The sequence below is a fragment of the Eubalaena glacialis genome, chromosome 6 (assembly GCF_028564815.1).
Source record: "Eubalaena glacialis isolate mEubGla1 chromosome 6, mEubGla1.1.hap2.+ XY, whole genome shotgun sequence".
NCBI lineage: Eukaryota > Metazoa > Chordata > Mammalia > Artiodactyla > Balaenidae > Eubalaena > Eubalaena glacialis.
Genome location: NC_083721.1, coordinates 117720475 through 117744222, shown reverse-complemented (window position 1 = coordinate 117744222; position 23748 = coordinate 117720475). Strand labels below are relative to the sequence as shown.

At 39.2% G+C, this 23748-nt stretch overlaps 1 protein-coding gene across 1 annotated transcript in view; it reads left to right on the top strand.

Moving 5' to 3' along the window:
• The window catches only part of MED12L (mediator complex subunit 12L), a 315582-nt gene that overhangs the window by 284584 nt on the left and 7250 nt on the right, over positions 1-23748 (top strand). Inside the window, exons 39-42 of the mRNA XM_061193546.1 lie at positions 11911-12000; positions 13655-13887; positions 15307-15463; positions 18184-18261. Coding sequence (XP_061049529.1) covers positions 11911-12000; positions 13655-13887; positions 15307-15463; positions 18184-18261 — 558 coding nt within the window. The remainder of the gene's footprint in view (positions 1-11910; positions 12001-13654; positions 13888-15306; positions 15464-18183; positions 18262-23748) is intronic.

Sequence of the window (23748 nt, the reverse complement as noted above, 5' to 3'; positions counted from 1 at the left end):
TTCTCTAATTGGGCAGGAGCTCACTGTGTCATTTATAGGTGAAACACCTGTCCTCAGAAGTTCACTTCCTGACACAAGCCATGACAAGCTATTTCCCCTAAAGCAAAAAAAAAAAAAATTTTTAAGGGGATTCAGTAGAATAATCTTCATGTATTCAGAAATATCCTTGCATGTTTGGAGAAGGTAGACTTACGACCTAAAACGTCGCTGTAGGACCCCATTACTCACAACACTCAAAAATACCTGACTCTATTCTTTCATACCATCTAGGGTTGTACTGCTTGTACCAATAGGAATTAACTGATAATGCATTCTTTTTTTTAACTGATTCTTTTGTAGCAACTCTGTCACATGTTAGATTTTTCTTTTCTTTCCTTTTATCTTTCTTTTTTTTCTTTTTCCCTTTGAGAAGTCAGGAGTTCTTTCTTCAAGTAATAAAAGCTCAACTTCGTAACAGTGATTGTACTGGCATACCTTGTTTTACTGTGCTTTTGCTTTGTGGCACTTCACAGATTTACACTTCTTACAAATTGAAGGGTTGTGGTAACCCTGCATTGAGCAAGTCTCGGCACTGTTTTTCCAACAGTATTTGCTCACTTTGTGTCTCTGTGTTACATTTTGGTAGTACTTGCAATATTTCAGACTTTTTTATTATTATATTTGTTATGGTGATCTGTGATCAGTGATCTTGGATGTTACTACTATGACTCACTGGAGGCTTAGATGATGGTTAGCATTTTTTAGCAATGAAGTATTTTTTTTAATTAAAATGTACTTTTTAAAGGACATAATACTATTGCACACTTAGTAGACTACAGTATAATTTAAACATAGCCTTTATATGCACTGGGAAACCTGAAACTTCACGTGACTCTCTTTATTGAGGCATTCGCTTTATTGCGGTGGTCTAGAACCAAATCCGCAATATCTCCAAGGTGTGCCGGTATAATAGTCACCTCTCCTTCTCCCCCATATTCTTTCTTTAACTGTTGAAACTTGCTTTAGAGTTTCTGAAGGGCTTTCAGAAGCAGACATGTTTTTTTCTCCCTCAGCATTCTTGAAGGGTTGGATAATTGAGAAAAATAGGATTCTTTAAAGGAAGAGAAATGCATACGTGGTGCAGTCACAAGGTGGAGTGGTCCTCCATAGAGTAGACGAGATTTGTATGAAGCATCTGCTAGAGTACCTGCACCAAGGAGGTTCTGAGGGAAATGTTAGCCCCTTTCCTCTCTCCCAGTAGATCATGGATGAATATACCTAGAATCTAGCTAAATATGGTATCGTGGTACAAAAAAATTCTCCTCGTGGTAATCTTTAAAAATCTAGAATAAAGGCAGAATTATATGGAATATAAGTGATATTGATACAGTGTTTTCATATATGATTCTGGATGCAATTCATTGTTTTTCTAGTAAGCACTGACCCATATCCTTCATAGTAAGAAATGTTGATTCAGATTTTGGCAATAGCATTTTCTCGGGTTAAATGCATACACAGAATGTGATTCTCACTAGCTACATACAAACCTATGGGGTTTTTTTTCTGTCAGTTTTTGGCTTCTTATAGAGAAGATGAAATAGGTATCATTTTCCTCCTTATCCTACAAATTTTCTGATTACAGAATCCATTTTCTTAAATGTAACAGACATGTTGGAGAATTTCAAATTACTTACCCTTCAAAACTTATCTTGGAATTGTAGCAGCTGCTTTTAAAGACTGACCAGTTGCTCCAAGCCTTGGATGTGACTCTAGCTTCTCAGGCTGGTTGTACAGTGACCCCCGGCTGGCCCCCTCTTCTTAGGTCAGGCATTGGGTCTTATAATACTTTGTATCATCTTTCCACCTACTGAGCAGAGGATAGAAATCTATGAGATGTTTATTGAATGAATTCATGTTTTGAGCAGCTATTTCCAGAACCCTGGAGATTCTTAGTAGCCTTGATCCTTAGCAACCTGATTTTTATCCACAAACTCATCTCGTACCTCTTCCTCTGAGTGCTTCCAGAAACTTCTCCCAACAGCAACCTCTGCTATGGTTGTTTTGAAAACCTAGATGGGACGGAGAGGGCACAAATTCCTGAATTCTGGATATGTCTCAGACCTTGCAGAGTCCCCTTAGCCTCTTTACATGTAACGGACAGAGTTGATGTGTGTAGGAAGATCTAGCCTTAGATTGTGCACGATGAAAACTAGAGAACCATTATAGAATAATTCTAATTCTGCTGCAGAGACTGAGTATCAGCTTCAGTTGGTCATGGAATTTTCTGTTATGAACCATCTTACATTTCCTTAGGAATGTATCAGTAGTGTCTAGAAAACAGGTGCTAAATAGCATGGATATTGTTAGGTATTGTTAACCAAATTATTTGATGTAGTGACTGTTATTATAATCAGGTGTATTTTCTTACAGCTTTAGTGCATATTAACGTGCACAAAGATGTTAGGTGAGGAAACTTGTTGTCATTTTTCTCAGTTATAGTCTTCATCCAAGGAAGTAGAAATTCTCCCCCCCTCCATTCCTTACTCAGTGTCCCTTATTTAAATGGGACCCAGTATAGTGATTTTGTCACCTTTCTGTGCCTCAGAGGCTGATCTATAAAATGGAGCTAATGCGACATTTACTCCACAGGGTCCTTGTGAAATTAATGATTTAACGTCTGTAACAGCCCTTAGAACAGTGGCTGGCTTATAGTATGTGCTCAAAAAATGTTAGCTGCCATACTTACTGTTACTGTTTGATTAGCATTATTTTACGGTTGTATTATTTCAGAGGAAATCCCTGTCCCATAAAAATGATCTTTATTTTCTTAAATATGTTAAGGACAAAAAGAGAATAAAAGCACATCAAATGCTTTACTTGTATAATTACATTAATTGTCCCTAATGTGATTGGTGTTCAGTGGCCACCAGTAGAAGAGACCAAGAAAAAGGAATGTTGAATATTGTTCAGTTTCCCTAATAGCCATTTTGGTTTCTTAGAGCAGTATGTTTCTACCATCTAAATTCTGTGATACAAACTTTAGAGGGACTGATTCCAATTTCACTGTTAAAAATATCACTGTAGTAGTTTATTTTCCACATATCCCATGAGAACTATCATAAAATATAGAATGTTGGTTATAATAATGCCAAATGCTGCTTAAATTGTTTTCCAGTCACCTTTTTCTTAGATCTAATATTTTTCTTCTGACACAAGGTACTTTCTTCCCCCCCCCCCCACCTTATCAGTATTCTAGAGAAGGGGCTTTTGAAGGGAATCTTGAGTTTTGACACAGGAAGAGAACTTAATTTTGTGCCTTGATTTATGATATCACTTTATCCTGATTTCTCCCTTTCAATGCACAAAATCATCTTGTGTTCTTTGTAATAATCAGTGCTAGACAGTTTATTTTGAGAGACCAGTGAAAGATAAAAGATACGTTTAGCTTGATTTGATTGAGACACATTTGGACGAAAGCAATTGATTGTTGACTACAGATAATGAATCATAAGGATTTTCATTATTTTAAAGAGGAAGATTTCTGACAGACAGAAATGATGTGCTCAGTTATAGCTGGTGGTTACTGGTAAGAACACTTGGTTATCTAACCATGGAGCAGGTGCCATCATTGTGTATCCAAATAAAGGAATTAAGTAACTTAATGAAAGAACACTGTCTGAGTCAGAGCCTTCCAGAGTTGTCAGCTCCTTGGCAAGAGTGTCTCTGTAACATCCTGAAAGCATGCCTCTTGGATTGATGAAGGTCATTTAAGCTGAGCAGCCATCCTTTTTGGTCTGGTAATTGATCTACCTTCTGGATATGGTATCACCTTGGAATATCTGTTGCCTTCCTTTTGCTCTTTCCCTCCTACTCACTCTTTAGCAGTGTTTTTCAAACGTACAAGAATAGACAATAATATAGCAAACACTAATGTACTTACCACCTAGCTTTATTAAATAATAATGTTCGGCCACATTTGCTCTAGATCATTCTTTTATTAAATAAAACTTTACAGACATGGATGAGGCCCCTTGTCTCATAAAGATAAAGAGGTAATCACTATCATGAATTTCATGTTTTTCTTTCTTATGAATGTCTTTTGTATTTTTTACGACATATTTTTGCATCCATGGACATAAACATTATATAGTATTACTTTCAGATTTGAAACTTTACATTATGATAGTCTCACACAGGTATTATTGTATTGTTTTGTAACTTTTTTATTTTGACTAATTTTTAATTGTATCTACTTTGTTATACTTGGTTTTATTTATTTGCTTGTCCTGGTTGGATACTCTTCCGTTATGAGTATTAACATTTATCCATTCTGTTGATGATCATTTCAGTTATTTCCGATTGTTTGTTACTGTTAACCGTGCTACAGTAGACATTTTTGTCCGTGTCTTCTGCACGTGCCGAGTTGTAGGGTACGTATGTGGAAGTGGAAATGAGGATTTAATTTCCAAAGTGGTGGTGATTCCCATCGGTTATAAATGAGCGTTTTCTTTCCTCCACATCCTCACTAACCCTTGATATTGTCAGACCTTAATTTCCTCATTCAGAGCAGGTGAAATCGTGTTGTGTTACATCATTTTAACTTGCATTTTCTTATTACCTGTGAGTTTAGGCATGTTTTATAACTTTACCAGCAATTTAAGTTTTCCCTTCTGTAATTTTCCTGGTTCTATAATTTGAGCATATTTTCAAAATAATTTGGTTCTTAGTTGGTAAAGGTGTACAAAATAGACTTGTTGAAACAAATCTTGAGTTTTGACAAGAATCTTTAATGCATTTACTCAGAGAGTACAATTTTCTTACATCTCAGTGACAAAATGAACTTAGGAGGACAAAAAACACTGAGCTAGTAAATATGTCCTAAACCCTGTCATTTTGTTCCTTGGGTGGAAACCATGTCCGGGAAAGTAGATGCTCTGCTTATTACTTAATATCTGGTATTTCGCTATTTACTTGAATGATGAGGAAGGCGCCCTTGTCGTTTGCTGAAATTATGATTGTGCAACTATAGTGATCTCGTAGATAGTGTACACAGCTTGATGTTTATGAACGGGGAGAAGATAGGGGTAGAGGGCTGAGAGAGTGAACCACTAATACAAAGGTGGTAGTTGGATATAAAGACAAATGAATAGATGCAATGAATTATGTACCTACCCCTAAAATGGTGAGAACAGATATTATTTGCTTGGGAAATTCCTCCTATGATTTCTCGTTCTTAGTGTAGTAAAATACTTTTATTCTTTTCAATTAGGGTTGTGAATTTTTTGCCTCATCTCTATTTCTAAAATTCAGTGAACAGAAAAATTTTAATGTCTGAGACTAAGTGTCACTTAGAATTCATTCACAAAGATGATTAAGCAAGGGGATCATTGACCTGAGAAACAGGAATATTTTTCCCCAGCATATAGTTCCCTTTTTCTAAATCAGACTCCCTGTTAGCATGTAAGCACTAGGGGCACTATAAATATTTGTTGTCTATTTTGGTTGATTGAATGTGTGGTTAAACTGATGCTCTGTTTTCATTTGCATTTACTGGGGATGGAGCTATCTAATGACATCCTCCAATAATATATGACTTGTTCACTTAATGTCTTGTGTGTTTCATGTGACCCAGATGTCCTGAGCGCTTCTCCCCCGGCTCTGGGCTGGGAAGGACTTGGGCGCTCTTTTGCTTACACCAAGGTGCCAGCATCCCTTAGTTTCGGGAAGTTATCTGGGTCTGATAGCTCCCCTACTTCTTGTATGTCCCTGTTTAACCTCCAGGATGTGCTATTCCATTATATGACTATTGCCATATTATTTTTCTGTGTCCCAGCCTATGGTGATATTGTTTGGCATATAAATTAATATGAACTCTTAGGGCCTGGGTTTTTAAGTCTTGACTCCCTGAAACATTGTTTTAAAATGAACTAATTCTTGTGTATTTTGGCTACCCACATCATTAGGCTAAACAATCTTATCTGTATTGTCTGCCGTTTTCTTGCTGTCCCCTTTCTGTAGGACTTCTGTAACTCTGCTGTCTCCCTTCTGGAAGACTTTGACAACATAATGGTAACACCCCTGCTGTCTGTCATTCCTTTTACTTTCTTTTTTTTTTTTTTTTTCCTTTAAGTAAACTTGACATTATTCTTTGAACATCAGAATGAGAAGCAGGTTATTCCCCTCTAGCTGGTAATTATTATAGTCTTCATTTCACTGTTACTCACTTGGTTTTATGTTTGAGACTGTAACACAGAGTCATGAATGCATTGACCATGTTCACTTTAACGGAATTTATTTCTGAAAGTTGTCCCCTTTGATTGCCTCATGATTTTCATCATATACGTGTATGGTATAGAAACCAGTGGACGTTCATGGCCTGGGCTTGGGAACATAGGCCAGTTCGTGTACCTTCACCTCAGTCCCAGTTTTGAACCCATCTATTCCTGAGCTCTCGCTTCTCTCTGCGATAACTCACCTCATTAGTAGAGGAACGCATGGCATGCTGACTCACAGGCCAATGCAAGATAATGAAAACTGTGGTTATGAAACATGCCCTTCTCATCACATCCCACTCACTGGTTCTTCCTAAATTCTCAACAGAACGCATCATCTCTATTTTCTTTCCGGTACGGAGAAGGTGTTTTTTTTTGAGCATAGGTCTTGTGCATGCATGTCATAAGACTTCATCTCTACTGCTTTGCCTGGGCTAGCGAAGAATGCATGTTTTGCATTAAATTACTTATAGGTTTCTGTATCAGATAGCCAACCCACAACATAAACCCAAGAAGCATTAGAATAAAAAAGAGCACACATCTCAGATGTGAATGTAAGTCAACTCGTTTCACTGCCAATTTAATGGGTAACATTTTCTAGACATTGGTGAAAATATCCTTAATGGCATATACAAGCTTTGAAAATATTTCAGTTATGAAATACTGTCATATAGGCAATTTCTTTAATAGTTCTTTCAACAAAGGAAAGTTTGGAGACTTTTCTGAAAGCAATCAATTTTTCTATCAATTTTTCTTGACACTCGTACAGAGAGCAGGCGAGGTTTTTGTTTTTTAAAAAACTTGAATTAAACTATCAAATTTAAAAATATTTTTCAGGTAGCTTATGTTTGCTGTAGGGCATTTATTGTTCAGATGATAATGTAATTTGAACAGAATACAATTTGCATCTACCATTGATTTTACTTTTTAAAAAAATAGACAAAATATTTTGTTCCTCAGGTATTTAAAGTCAAAAGGTTATATGATCTATATATTCATTCAAATAAATGGAAATGTGTATATATATCTTTGCTGTCCTTTTCACCATTCTTATTTTTCTTTAATATTCTCCAATATCAGGAATTTAATGAACGTGTATGTATACTCAACCAATCAATATGTTATATTCCTCCTTTATGGGCATGTTAACAGAATATATTGTAAAGGTTCATTATTGTATGAGGTGTGTTTATTTCAAAATGAATCAGTTTGTTCCAGCAGTTAATGTTACTGTTAATCAATTGCCAACCAAGTTATATTTGATGGAAAGCTTTATAAAAGAATTAAGCATAACTGGTCAACAGGACCTCTTTTAATTACAGAATTTTCTGTGTATCTATTGTCTGCAATCAAAATACACCGGTATAATGTGATGACCAAAACTTGGGGTTCACGCCATTTGTTGTTTAACCTTGGGCACCATTACTCAGTACCTTCCAAACCAGTAGTCACAAGCAAAATCCTTTTTGCTAGTTGACTCATAAAACATTACCCACTGGTTTTCATTGGGTGACTTTTATTATTATTCCTAAATCAGCATTTTCAGAAACAGAGTCACAAAATCTGGCTGTGGTTTTTCAGGCACAACTTGTCTCTCTGCTTGCAACCCTTAAACATTATTGGAAAGTTACTAAATAAGGATTTGAAAAAAATCATTACTAGTGAATTGAGTGGATAGAAGATCCCTGATCCTGAAATGCTGCTGACTGTAATGCTTACTGTCTGCTAATTGGAGCTATAACCAATTCTCCTTTAGAAAGAGACCCTCACATTTTCTCAGTTGACTGAGAGAGTGAACTAATGAAGAGAACAAGACCCAGAAGATTGAAAATTATCTTTGAGGATGATTTATCAAAAATTTTTTTTAACTTACTGGATATATTCATTTCAAATTATGCAAGAGGTTTTGAGTCTGCATCTCTTTGAGCTCAGATGCTTCTCTTGTCTAATTAAAAATAAAGCAGTAAGAGAGAGAATTGTTCTTATAAAGACCAGGAAGATGAGTCAGTATTGAACGGCACAGCTTTTTAAAAAGTTTTTAGAAAGTGGAAATTTTAGAAAATATAATAGAGTTCTCTTTCTTACCCAGAGGCAAGCCTAAAGCAAAGTGTATAAAAACAAACGAGAGAGACCACATGTAGGAATTTACCCTGGGTAGCAATGTAGAGATGGGTTCATGTGGCTATCAGAATTTCCTTAATGTCTAGCACTTCCTACTGTAGTTAACTGTGGCTCGCTCTCTTAGCGTATGTAAGTTGGGTACCTGAGCCAGGGGAGCTGGAGCCAGAGTACAATGTGTCTCCTGGCTAGACACAGATATTCCCTCAGAAACCAGCCTCCTTTACACCCACGGAAGTGTGAAGTTAATGTTGCCTCTGATTGTTGCAGTTAAGCAGAATAAATCAAGAGGGGCAATTGAGCTACTCTCCAGGTATTAATGAAGGCAGAAAGAGGAAATCATTAGAATGAAAGATGCTAAAAATTAAATTTAAAAGTGAGTTTTCAAAACAAAATAGATGGTACTTAAAACTATGGGGCAATTGGAAAGCACTTGGTAAACTAATTTATCCTGAAATATAAATCTCAGTTTACCTCTGGAACTCTTGTTTAACAGATAAACTAAATTAAATCTTAGGTTTCCTCAATAGATATTTATTGAGCACTTACTATACGCCAGGCACAGTGCTAGGAACTGATTTTAAAAAAAAAATCAAATAAAGCTTAGATAGTTTTCAGAAAATAACAGATAAGTAGATTATGTATGATGAAGGTGACCATAAGTCACAATTTGCCAGGCATGGTCTCACTTTGCCCCTGTTCTCCTGGCCTGTCCCAGTTCGGATGATACATTATATAGTCCCTTCTTGAATGCAGCAAAACCATCCCTACTAACATTTTAAGACTCTTACTAAATTTCAATTTTTAGTTTTCTTACTTATTCCCGCATTATGGTCCTCGTTTAGCATCTGTAAAATCTTTCAAGTTACTAAGGAACTTCTTGGTCATTCATTCTTTACTCAACAGATTGAACTATTTCTACAAATTGAAATAATTTGTTCCTGGCATTATTCTGGGAAAACCAGAGAGGAGGAGGAGGTCATTTCGGTTTGGGAGAAGAGATGGATATTTTTCATTCAGGGCAAATATGACGATAAAAGCCCTTGGGGAGCGCTGGCCAACGTGAGGTGTTTGTGATTTCCTCAGGGAGGGTATTGAATGTTAGAACCCTTACCTACTGTACTTAAGTAGTGAGTTGGGGGGAAAAAATGGCAATGGGAGGGAATATAGTCTATTTACAAATAAATAGTTTACCTTTAGACTAAAAATGGTTCACTGAAGAGTACGTGGATTTTGGAGTGTAAAACTGATTTGAAATTTTTCACCCCTTTCTTCTTGCTTTTTTTTCAAAGTTATAGTGTTCTTCCTTGAATGTTAATTTTGTGATTTTTAAAAATGTAGATGGTTTTTAATTCGTATTCTTACATTTCCAAAATCTCAACTGTTCTTCGTCAATAAAAGAGTGTTGCCCAGTCACTCAGATACCTACCATATTAGTGTTCTAGTTCCCCCCCACATATAAGTCATAGTTTGTTTCCTAAGGTTCTTCAATAAGCAAAGGAAGAGTAAAGAGTTAAAAAAGATCTGTTTTATGTATCCACATGCCTCTGTCACACGCACATCACATCTTGTTTCCCTCCAAGGCAAAAAAGGGCGTGGGTGTTTTAGACTACTTAGGGATCTCAAGATTCTAACTCACATAAATAATTCATTTTTCTTTTCTTCTGTAAAAATGATAACATACATATATGTGTCCCCACCAAGAGGCACAGCAGTATGTTTCAGGGACCTTGGACAATGCTGTCAGGGAGCACTGAGTCGAGGAGCGGCATGTAAAGATCTGGTTGATTTCATGACTCCCTGGCTTAGTGTTTGGAGGATCAAGGGCCATTTGGATACTTTGGGGCAATACTTGTAGCCTCCAGATAGCCACACTGCCATGGCATGAGCTCTCCTAGAGGGAGTTTGGGCTATTTTTCTTAGACTTAAGCAAATAGGGATATAATTGCACTTAGATTAATCAGCTAAAGGCTCAGAGTATCTTCATGGTACCCTACGCTGGAAAGTTAGATTCTTGTTGAAGCTGTTATACGTAGATACCATAGTAGATGCTCCCAGAAATTTGTGTTTGGTCCATGTATGGGTGGATAGTCACCTTCGGAGAGGCCGAAGTTTCTTAAATGCCCTCAAGTGATTTTATGTGGGGATCAGAGAAAAGGCTTCACCGTCTGGTGTATGCGTTTCATTTCAAAATCTCATTAACAAGTCTTAATAAAGAGTCTCCTTTTGGTTTCTTATTGGGGTGAGTTTACAAGGCTCTATGTCCCTAAAGAATAAGCACCAAATGAAATTTTAAATATTTTCATCCTTGATATCACATATGGAGGCATCTCATCATAATGGAAAAAACCCTAGGCTTTGGAGGCAGACTTACCTGAGCGCTCATGGCTCGGCCAGGTCTAGCTGGGTGAGCTTGCTGAGCTACCTAGGCTCTTTGAGCCTGGTTTTTCCTACCTGAAGAAAATGGGGATGATGTTCCCTCCCTGCAGAGTTCCTGTGAGAAAATGGGAATAAGAACAAGAAGCCCAGTCCCTGGCACATAATAGATGCTTAATAATTGTTGGTGTTCTCCCTCTTAAGCTAAATGTTTATACCTTTCTCCCTGCCAGAAATATATGTACTACTTTCCCAGAACATTAAAATTGGTTTTTAATATAACTGTATTTTAGCACCTTAAAAAAACGAAGACATCTGTGATATAAAACAGTGGTGAAATATCCTAGAATAAACCCCATTTCTTTGTTATTAGTAAGTCCTGAAAAAACCAAGGGGTGGTCGGAAGCTTGGCCTCCTTCTGTGATTAATACCGCAAGCTTCCGTGAAATAGCTTCTGCCGCCAAAACGTAAAATACATACAGCTGCTCTTAGGAATATATTTATTTTTCCTCAGGCCAAAACATGTATTAAATTAAGACTGGTGAACAGATGTTAATTGGTTTTCTTTTACATTGTAGTTGGTTAGAACTGTATTTGATATTAACTTATTATACATTTTAATTGATTATATTGATTATTAGAGTCATAAGAGAGCCCAAATTCATCCCTTGCATACATGGCTAAATAGGCGATTTTTAGGTCCCTCTGAAGAAACATCCTTAAAAAGTCATGAAGGTAGTATATGCCATTTGCGTGTACCACGTGTTCTCTTACTTTATGGGCACAGGATGAGGCAACTCTGTGGTTTCAGATTTCACACTTAGAGACTCATGCCTTTTACTCTAGAGGGACATTTGTACCCTGGAGTGTACAGGAACGCTGGCTCAGAGCCTCTCTGATGAGCAGACCATTGATTATTTTGGCTTGTGTTTATGTATGTGTTATCATTGGGGACATCTGTAGTCTTCTTTGGAAGAAATAATAAGTGCAGCAATCTCTACTGTTAATAGGAAATTGATGAGAAATAGTATTCAATGCAGGTTGGAATCTGCAAGTGTTGTTCTCACATAGGGTTCGGTGTCAGGGGTTTTGGGGGTAATTAACCAGGAGCTCGGATCATGCCCTTGCTGTTATGATCAAGAGCCGCCTCGGCTTTGTTTTCCAGGGCCAGCCGGGGGACCAGGCTGCTCTCTTTGCTGCTCAAGCACGGCCCTCCCCTCAGCTCCCCCAGTATCCAGGTCTGCAGCAAGCACAGGTACCCATGTTTGCTTTGTAGGTGATGCTGGGATTTTTAATGCTCTTTATTTGAAGGAGGGAACTAGGTAAGTAGGGTATCAATTCCCTCATGGGGTATAGAACTTAGTCACTTCTGCTTATAGATTATAATTGACATTTCAATTAAAAATCTTCACCAGTGATTATTAAACAAGTCTCAGGATTGATTAAAGGGCATAAAACATTTTAGGAAATTCTTGAATCAGAAATATCAATTCATACCTTTCTAATAATGATGATGGTAGATATTGAAATGGTGAACAGTCCCAGCCAGGGTACTTATGTTATAATGTATAATGATGTAATTCATGATTGAATTTATGATATTCAAAGATAGCTTCGAAGAGGAATCATGGTAGAATAAGAAGATCATCGGCCTTGGCATCAGACCTTGACATAATTCCTGACAACCTACAAGCTGTGTAACATTGTGCGAGTTACTCCGAGTCTTGGTTTCCTTCTCTGTAAAATAGAGATGAACATTGTGGGGATTTAAGACAACCTATGGAACTAGCAAAGCACCAGATACACAGTAGTTATTCAGCAAATGATAGATTTGCCTTAATATGATGCAAATCTTGAGCTATTTTTTCTAATAGCTTTGTTATTTCTGCTTCCATATCCTTGTACTCTATCCCTCTCATAATCAGGAGGCCAGGGATGTTGGCAAGACCTCTAGTTAGGCCAGCGGTTCATACTGTGTCCACAGCTGAAAGGAAGGCCAAGGTTGGCCTTCACAGGCACCGAGCCCCACAGCCTGCATCCCTGCACGCTGCCTGCAGGAAGGCCATTGTCCATCACTCTGTCTTCCAAGTCAGAGCCATTCAACTACCTTAAAATGTGGTACTTTGAGGACCTGAAGAGCGGTCCTCTTCTATTTTAATCAGCACTCTGTTCTGTAAATTGTAGATAGTGATGCAGCAGAACCTGAAGCTTGTCATTTACATTGGGTGTCAAGATTTGGAGAATCAGCCACTCACATATTAACGATTATTGGTAGAGTGCTGAAACAGGCTGCAGTCCAACCAGAACTAGAGATTATTGAATAGTCACCAATGACACCCTTATTCTCTGGTTAAGGTAATTGATGTTTTTTTTGTTGTTGTTCTTGTTAACTGGTTGGTTACTACAGACAAATTCATTAGATCCAAGGAAGTGTAGTTACGTACTAGGGAAGTGTACTCCATGATTTTAATTTACATTGAGCATGAGTAACTCTTCTGGTTAATTTTGGAAACAACATTAATGATGCTTGGGATCTGTTGAACATTGATGTCATCTGTGCACTAAAGGTAGAGATGCTTGCCTGATTATTTCTGTGCAGAAACCTGCCCTTCCTTTCCTCAAAATAAGCAACTGAGCTTAAAACTGATCTCTTAACCAAGGGAAGATTCATTTTGCTTTTTAATTGAAATTTCTGGTGAATCATTATACAAACAGTTCATTCTATAACTTTCGGGCTCTCCTCTCTGCCTCCAGAGTGATCTTCCTCATATTCTGAGTTAAAAAGAGTCTTTGAGAACGGCGAATTTCAGGGGGCTCCTCCTGGCTTTGTTTTTGCCCTCGATATCTTAGCGATAGGAAAGCTGGGGGCAAATCAAAACGTTGACTTCCTTCCTTGTGCCTGCCTGCAGACCATGCCCCAGGGCTATACGATGTACGGAACGCAGATGCCTTTGCAGCAGACCCCTCAGCAGCAGGCTGGCAGCGTGGTCCTGTCTCCTGCCTATAATTCCAGACCCTATCCGGCTGCGCACTCCAACCCGGCGCTAATGGAAAGACTCAGACAGATGCAGCAGCCGCCGCCGGGTGGCTACGTTCCGCAGCAGGCGTCGCCGTACCTGCAGCCCCTGAGCGGCTCTCAGAGGTGATGCATGTGGAAATAGTGATGGCAGTGGTGGACGCTCAAATTCTCGTCTTTACCGTGCTTCTTCTAGGACGTGGTGCTTTATAATTGTTCCTATGAGCTTGCATGTTCGCATATAATTTTCATCGTCGTCTCATTTTCAGCAGCATCCAGATTGTGGTTCAAAAGAAGCAATGCCCCATCCTGTTTATTCCGTTCAAGTCCCTTATTGTTTGACTCACATCTCCCATAGTATTTGTGTAATATTTTTCAATGATACCACTATGTTAGCTCCAATGTTCTTGTTTTCCTCCTCTTTTAAAAGGTTTTTTGGCAATAAATATCTAAGATTAAAAATTGTTGATTATCCTTAGCAGTGCCTTACTAGAGTATGTTGATCGGAGCCACGAAGCCTGTGATTGCAATACTCGTGCACAGTGCCCATAACACTTTTGTTACATATCTTAGTTTCTACCTTTTCCACCTCAGGAATGGCTGGCAAAACCGGATCGTGAAAGACTCTTACTCAGTTTTTGCTTTAATTGGATCTTGTAGATGTAGTATATAGTGTATAACTGCACTGTCCGTCATAGCAGCTACCAGCCACATGGGCTATTTAAATTTAGACTAATTAAAGTTAAGTTAAAGCTCCTCAGTTCTGTGTCGCACTAGTCACATTTCAAGTGTTCATGAACCACATGTGGCCAGCAGGGCCAGCTTCGAAGGTGTGTGACCTGCGCAGTCACATAGGGCGCTGTGTTCAGAAGACCTGCATGGTTGATTGTAATGCTCTATTGTCACCCGCTTGAAATTCTTACTGATTTTTGATCAGAGAGCCCTGCATTCTTGTTTTGCACTGAGACCCAGAAATGATACCGCTGGTCCTGGTGGCCAGTGACTATCTTATTGGACAGCACAGGTGGAGACATTTCGGTCACAGTAGAAAGTTCTGTTGGATGGTGTTGGTCTAGGAGAACTCAGTTCCATGCAGATCGCTGCACTACAGCGGACAGCAGCTGGACTCCCGTGTGTTACCATCAAAGATTGCAGGTCAACTCTAAGTAATCACTGTTTGGAAAGTTGGCAAGGTTGTTGGTAACACATTTGGGAAAATAAATGAATTTGGAAAACATGCATCATGCTTATTATTTGTCTAATAAGTGGCAGCATAGCATATTGCCTAAGAACTTGAACTTCAGAGCCCGGAAGTTCTGGGTTTAAATCCCACCTGTGCCATTTGCTGTCTGAATACCTGTGATACCATGTGTCCCTGGGAATCTAGATTACCTTAACCACTGGTCTTTATTGCATTTGCATTGTACAAAGTGATTATTGAACATGATGGCTTCTTTGTGAGTGTGTGCAATGTGCCAGTGGCACTGATTATAAACATTTGACAGTATGCTTGGGCCTGAAAACAAGTTCTTTATTCTTGACCAGACTGAATCATCAGTCGCTTCAGCAGAGCCCTCTGGTGGGTGGAGGACTCGATGCGGTGCTGACTTCCGTGCATCCAAACCTTCCCGCGGTGTCCCTGTCTCAGGACCCAGTGAGGCCCAGACAGCCACAGGTGCGACAGCAGCAGAGGCTCCTCCAGGTATGGAGCTGGGAGTGAGTGCAGTGTGTGTGGGGTCCTCAGCGGTCATAGGAAATAACAGACACTTCAGACTTTAATTGCCAAATTCCAGGGGATCTTGTGTATTTGACACTGGGACCTAACTGGTGTAATTTAGTTCCAGTTCGGCAGGGGTCTTCCTTTCTCTGTGCATCTACCAGGTTGTGGACAGAAGAGTACATTTTGCAGACCATCCTTGCCCTTTCACAAAGGTTCGGGAGGGTAGCTGGATGCCTTTATCTTAAGAGTGTAAGCCTCAGCTTCCTCAATCACTGTTTAACTAGAGGCCATGCAATTTGAGTTCAGAATTTCTTATATGTGTATTTTTTAGAAACAGTTGAGCCGTCCAGAGTTTTTGTTCAGATTTCTAGAGGGGTCTGTAATCCAAAAAATTTTCTGTTTAACACCTCCAGTCTGATTGGGCTGTGAAGTTGGAGTTACGTAGGTAGGATACTTCAAAGGGATATTTCATCCTGTCTCTGGTAGAATCCAGAGAGCTGCCCTTCACTTATTTGTCATAAATATTTGAGTCTCCTAGATAAAGGGTTCCTCCCCTTAACACATTCTGGCTTCTCCCTCCCTTGTTTAGGGAATATAGGCTGTTATGTTTATCTGTTCCATTTGCCGTTATTATTAGCAAGCGTATCCTGTGTTGTTGGGTTGGAAATTGCCTGATGAGTCTGGACAGTGGACTCTAATGTTACCAACAATCCAACTTGAGATGCACTGTCCTTTTATGTATTTCTAAGAAAGGAAAAGAAAACAACACCAGGAATGGGAACTCTAGTAGAACTGGGGTACCCAAGGGCTATACTCTTTGTATGAGGTCAATGAGAAATAAACCTGTCATGCAGAAAGGGACAGCAAAGGAACTTGCATGTCTCAGCCTTGACACTGGTGGTGGGAAGAAAATATTTGAACCATTAGCTCAAGTGGGTTTGAGGTCTGAATTCAGTGTGACCCAAAAAATTCTGGTTGGCAGTGCCAACACTTTGACAGACCAAAGCCACCACAAATCTTCAACCAAACTGGGCTTCACAGTTATAAGATGCCATGAATTGCATCCCAGTTTTTGCCTGTTAAAATGTGGAAAAAACTGTATCACAAAATTGAAAAACATATGGTAATTGGTTTGGGGGAGAGTGTGGCCTATAGATGGCCAATCCCATTCATTGCATATATAAAATCTCCAGCGTGGTCAAAAACCCTCTAATCCTTAATTTTGTCATAAATAAAATGGAACTAATTATAGTGCCCACCTCTTAAATGTGTAGTGAAAATTAAATATGAAAATGCAAGTGAAGCACCCATTTGGTGATATTACCATTATTATGACTATTAATACTCACAGTGATATTTTCTTAAAATAATTTTTTCCCAAGTGCTAAGTATATGTTTCAGAATTTTTTAGGACTGATATTTATATTGCTCTCTGTTTTAAAATTTCTCATTTCCAGATCACTGAGGAAAGTTATTACATTATTTTTTTATTTACCACTTCCTATCTTACACTAGCATTTTTTTAAAGCTGCAAATTTTGAAAACCTTCCTTATTGGTTAACGTGTACTTTTTATCCCAATTAACATGGTATGTCCTTCTGATGATTTTTTTCATTACCAACACATTCCTGGGAGATAAGGAAAAATGATTTGCTTCTGCATCCAAATTATACTTATTCCTTTTTTGGTGACTGACTACCTCCATAAAGGAACAGATTAATAGTTACAAAGTTGGGGTGACTTTTCCTGAAAGGGTTCACAGAGAGCCCAGTGGAGAATTGGCTTCCTATTGCAGTCGCTGTGTTTCTGGTCCAACTTGCATTGTTCATGTTGGGAGTGGCCTGCCCAGACCTCAGCTAGGATTCCAAATCCATGACCCTTGTCACTTAGTGAAAAATGCCTTCTGGCAATAACTATTGATTACCTTGCCCTAAAGAAGACAAAGAATTTGAGGGACAGTATGCAAACCAAGTTGGAAAAATGCAGAGGCTGAAAAGAAGTCTGGTGCTGTCATCCTCAAGGTGAAGCGTTTGGGTGGAGGAGACTTTAAAGGTCATTGAGACAAACCACCTCTTGATATTTTCCTCTCCTCTGTGATGTTCCCCCTGGTGGACGTCTAGTCTGTGTTTCTTTTGCGACTTGGAAGTGTTTTCCAAGAGCCATGTATTTGAGCCAGCGTTCACGGACACAATTTATGATTTAATGCTGGTAATTTAGGCCAGAACTTCTCACGTCTACATCTTCCTTAAAAAAAAAAAAAAAAAAAAAAAAAAAAATCTAAATTCAAGAGTTCCTCTGGGTACCATAGGGAACGAAAAGATAACTAGCGAGCAGTCCTTGTCTCCCCTGATAGCGTAAGGTGGAATGAAATATGTGGAAGGGCAAATGGCATGAGAGGAATTAAGACAGTGAGTCCAAAGCATGTCCCTGGACACTGTAGGGTGGCTCACACTGTGAACGCTGTGACTAGCAAAGAAGAGAGCCTTGGGGTTGCAGTAGTCTGGAAGCACACGGTGGACCAGATTTAGGTCTTGCCCTTGAAGGAGGAACGATGTTTGGGAAGACAAAGACGGAGGAGGCAGGTGTGTGTCATCCTTGTTGGAGCAGACTAATTAGATCAGAGGCATATGGGGGGAGGGAACTGGAATGACGGACGTTAACCTCCTATTTTCACATGTATAATTCTTTTTCTTTCTTTCCAGATGCAGCAGCCTCAGCAGTCCTCGCAGCCCCAGGGTCAGACCCTCGGTCTCCAAACCATGCAGCCCCAGCAGCCTCTGGTAAGGCCTGGTGTTCTGAAACCAAACATGTGGGTTTCTTCTTCCTTTTTCCCCTTTTTTTTTTTTTTTTGGTGGTGTTCTTTAAAGGCAGATTGCATTTTTCATGTCCCGTAAGATTGTTAAGAACTGAAAAAGCCTAAATATACCCTAGCAGTTTCTCCCCAGCCCTTCATCAGAGTAGCGTTGTGTTACTGTTGTAGTCAGTATATTTGTTTTCCTAGAAGGTATAAATAAATATTTGGGGTTCCGTAGGTTATGTAATTTTTCCTCTTTAAATTTCTTCAGACTTTTCCGTTCCGTGGACTAAATATTTATATTGAGAAACCAAGTTTTATTCTAAACAGTGTTAAAATGATAACTTAGTATGGATATGTTTAGAAGATCATCTTAACTTGGCTTTGGGTTTTCACTATAATCCCAAAGAAGCATGAGAGTACTTTCTAAAATATTACCTTTACTGATGTAAAAGAAACTCCGAGTTTAGCCGGTTAGCATTTGCTGCAAGAATTTTCATGTAATTCGTTTCATATAATTTCATGAAATTTTCATGTAATCTTAAAATTTGCTTCTGTAGCTTTGTAAATCAAATTTCGAAATGTTATATGCATAGCACCAATCAACGTGGTCCAAGCCTCAGTACTTTTTACTTTTGCTAGTGCCATATCCCTTCTTTATTACTTACCTGCTACTTGTCTTTAAATTGCCTCTTTTCCTGTTTCCTTAAATAAATGTTTTCTAAAAAGCAGCATTTGATCACTACTCTCAGTGGTAGTGGTCACATCACTTGTCACACATTGGAAATATCTGTAAAAATAAATACCGACTCTGCAGGGAGCTCAGCGACATGAGTTGAGTGAGTACCACCCCTAAGACAAGCGGTGTTACTGCATGTGTCTCACACTCTGGAAAATACTGACGTAGACTCTTTCCAGGACAGGGTTTGAAAGATAGATGGTTTTTCAATTTGTAGTAAAGAAGGAACAGTATGGCCAGGGCTATAGTATATTAGTAGGGATAGGGTAGAGTTAGGTGGTAAAGGGCTGAGAATGCCCAGAAAGGACTGGAATAGGACACCTTGAGGATATTTTATAAGCCTCTGCCTTGGCCATTTTGATCTTCCTTTTTAAGGAAATTCTTCCTTATCATGAAATGTAATCGTCATTTTGGGTAGGGTAAAAAAATAAACATGTGATTCTATCACAAAGTTAAACTTACAGGACTAGGGTGGAAGTTGCCTTCAAACTTCTTCGTTACGACTGGAAGCAGAGGGTCAGCTTATACAGAACTGAGAGGATACCCTGACCCCATGGTCCACTAGAATTAAGCATATCTCATACAGCAGCATTTAGTATCTTTCTGCTCTTCTAATAGTTTCATAAATAGTTAATAATTTTTGGTGTGTAGCGAGTATATATCGCACATTCAGTTTTGACTTCTAAGCCAGTATTGACATGTTTTAATGCAGTAGGTTGTATTTCCCTCACTGGCTTAAGACACTTCCATCCCAGAGACTGAGTGGGTCAGTCAGGTCAGGCTCATGATTGTTTCCCGGTGTATTCATAGGAAAGTAGTTCCAGAGAAACAAAGACCTTCGTTCACGGTAATCTTAATGGATAGGAAAATGCACACTAGGCTTTTTATGGCTTTTTTATTTCTTCTAAGCCGAAATTTTTAAAAAGCTACCTTGAGAAGCATAGTGTCTTATTTTGATATTTAGAGCAATATATTATAATCCAGGCAGCAGTTATTTGTACAAAGGCAGGCATGTTGTACGTTGTATAAGTCTTAAGATGGGCTAATTTATCACTTAGAGTAATAGATTTCAGGTGATTTCAGAATTAGAAGTTATAGGTATGGTCAGTGATCTTGGATTTTTGTATTATCATGATTCTTCTTTTTCTGCGTACTTTTATTACAGCATACTTATTTATATATCCTTTTAGTCCACATGTTTGCTATTTTGAACAGCTGTGAAGTCAGTCCATTGTCTTGCTCTGCTATTACTTGTTTAACCACCCCACCTACTGTTGAACATTTAGATTGTTTCCAATTGCAAAAATAGTGCTGCTGGGGATATTTTGATGTGTATTCTATTGCCCTTTTTTTTTCTGTCTTCTCACAATAAAAGAAAATAGAAGTATAAGAAAAAAGTTCTAATTGTATATCTTCAGAAGAGCAATACCACAAAACCTCAGCAATATTAACAAAAATATTATATTTCTTTTTATCATTAGGTACTGTTCCTTTTCTCATTAGTTCTACTAAGATTTATTATAGCTGTGATAAATATATTTATTATGAACATCTCCAGCAGAGCCAGTTTTTGTTACTGGCCAGTGTTCTTCCTTCTCTGTTTGTTTCTCTGCTGGAGACTGGAGTGGTGAGCCGGCTGTTGAAGAGATGCCAGCTCTGATTCATTCATTCTCTCTCAAGGGAGAAGGGATGGTGCTAACACAGCCACCACCTTCCTCATGACTTGCCCTCCTGCTATCTGGTGACATTCACAAGTTGACAAGTGCTTACTCAGTATGTACAGTATGTACAGTGGAGGCTGGCCCTCTGCCCAAGGTCATGGAGCACAGCGATGACATGCCAGGCTTGCTTCGTGCCACCAGATGGCTTACAATCATCGGAAGCTGTCAAATGGAAAGTAGTAGAAGCATTAGCGAGGTGGTACTTGTTTGCCAGGGCTGCCGTAACGAGGTCCCACAAAGTGTGTGGCTTAAACAATCAGAAATGTATGGTCTCACAGTTCTGGAGGCTAGAAGTCCAAGATCTGGGTGTCGGCAGAGCTGGTTTCCTCTGAGAGCCCTGAGCCACACCTCTCCCCTAGCTTCTGGTGGTTTACTGGCAATCTTTGGCACTCCTCAGCTCGTAGACACATCACCTGATCTTTCCCATCATCCTCTCCTGACAGTCTCCCTGTACATGTGTTTGCGTCCAAATTTCCCTTTTTTTATGAGCACACCAGTCACCAGGTCTAATCCTAGTGACCTCGCTTTAAGTTGACTACCTCTGTAAAGACTATCTCCAAATAAAGTCACTTTCTGAGGTACTGACGGTTAGGACGCCAACATATCTTTTGCGGGGGGGGGGGGGGGGAGGAGATAATTTAACGCATAACAGAGGTCAAGAGGAATATGAGAAGTTTGGGAAGCTTTGGAGGAGGGGGTTGAATGCAGGGGACCTCGAAAGCCATTTGCAGTTGATTCACTGCTTTTTGACTAGTTCCTTGTCAGTCTGCTTCCTTGTTGACAGCAGCAGCTGGGCCTTGTGCGACAGTGATCATCAACACCCATAGAGGCAGGTTGGTCACTGCTATGAAAAGTGCACCTAAGTGACAAAACTAACTTAGAACAGAAGCTAGTGCTTTTTCAGAAGGGGTCATCAAAAACACAGAGAGAACTTTTCTGTGAAGAAAAAGAAAGTGTAAGAAAAGCCCGTGCTTCCAAATTAAATCTGGAGTTGTCATTTGCTTACTTAAGTCACTTATCTTCTGTGAAGGAAGAGCATCTGGAAAGAGAATGGGTGCCCTTGCTGGAGAATTATATTTGGCATCTCTAGCTTTGGTCTAAATTATGGTTCTTGACTTGAAAAATACTTTTAAAGCTCATGAGTTGTTGCGATTAAATTGACTCAACTATGTTAGCAGGTCACGATTTTTTCTTTAAAGCTGCTTCCAGCTTTTAAGAAAATGATGTTTACACCACCGTGCTCTGTCATATCTTTTCATCGTAAACTTAGGGTGCCCTAGTTGGGTGACCTGGAAAACATGCTAACAGACAGCTTTAGAAAGTTGGCTTTTTAAATTGACTGATACTTGTGTCAGTATCATATTATATTGAACATATACTTTTAAAAATTTGCATAATAGCAGCAATAGTTACTTAAATAATTGCATTAACTTTTAGTCAAAGATGGGGTGGAATTGTCCTATAATCTTCCTCAAGGAATTCATATGTTGCAGTCAGAGAAATTGAGAAGTTTTTCAGGATGCCTCTGGAATTCAGAATTAGCCAGAAAATCTTATTCTCCTTTTCAAATGGAAGAAATTCGGTCCATAGAACTTTATTGAGCCAGGTTGCCTTCCTCAGCATGAATTTGGAATTTTTTTTTTTCTTTTTTGAAGAGAAAAGAGAAGTAGTATTTATGGAAGGAGGTCGGGGAAGACATTCTTGGGAGATTTGTGGTAACAGGCCAGATACTTTTGATTATTTTTATTTATTTTTTTCCCCACTAAATACTATGTACAGATCAAAAAAAAAAAAAAAAAAAGGCTCAGTTGAAGATGCTAGTTAACTTGCAAATGAACGCATACTAAATATACTCTGAAATCCACCAGCCACTGGTCTCTCTGAGTGTGCCCTCCGGAGCATGTGTCCTTCTGTCCAGGCCCTCAGTGGAGGGGCCTGGGCAGTGCTACAGTCTATTGTGCTAAAGCCGATACGGATGAAGATTTGTGTTCTGTCCATCAGAGGAACGCGGGTCTGTCTGTGGATCCTGTCACTCGGCAGTGCGGATTTAAACTAAATGTTGCCTTGGTACTTTGTTCCTTTGCTTACTGTTAGTGCGGTCACAGGTGTCAGGACACAGCGGCAGGAGGCAAGGACTGTGTTTACTCACTTTTGGTGTCCCTGGAATCCAGAAAAGTACCTGGATTTGGATAACTCATTTGTTGGATGTCACAGCAATGAAGGAAAAAACCCCGCCCATTATCCATATGCAAAGGAAAACACAGTTCAGAGGGCGAGATGTCTACACAAGCTCTGAGGCAGCTAAAGGTCCATCACTAACTGAATCAGCCCTGCTGCTGCTGATCGTGATTAGTGAGTGTCTGCTTCTCCTGCTGAAAGGATGAGCCCCCGTAAGTCGGCTATTCTGCGACAAAAAGGATTCAGTGACATTTATTTAAATAGAAATTATTCGTTAGTGATGCATCTTTACCTTAGTAATGATTGAGTAGAAACGTGTTTCTTGAATAAATGTGTTGTCACAACAGGGACTGGTCAAAATACATCAAATACATTTTTAAATTACTTTTTCAGTTCAGCAGAGAATGGTTTGCTGGAGAGTGACTGTGCCGCCTTGGCTGGTGTGTGACTGGCGTTGCTGAGCTCTGTGTTTTGCGCTTGCAGCTGAAGCCCAGGACAGCTCCTGCCTCCGAGAAGCTCAAAACCCAGAACCCTAGAGAGAGGGAGGCAATTGTCCTGTTATACCATATTTCATAATAAAGGCATCTACACAGTGCTGAGGGTGCAGTGATTCACTCTTCAAATGCCTGAGGGAGTCACTGAGTGCTTGAGCTGATCTTTGAAGGAGGAGTAAGAGTTTTAGGAGTGGGTAGGGTAGGGTTAAGGGGAAAGAAGGGTGTTCTAGGAGGAGGGATTAACATCTGCAAAGGTACAGGGGTAAGAGAAACTGGGACCGTCTCCTGTACGGAGAGAGTCCGGAAAAATCGTTCCCTCTTCATTTATCACACTTAAGCAG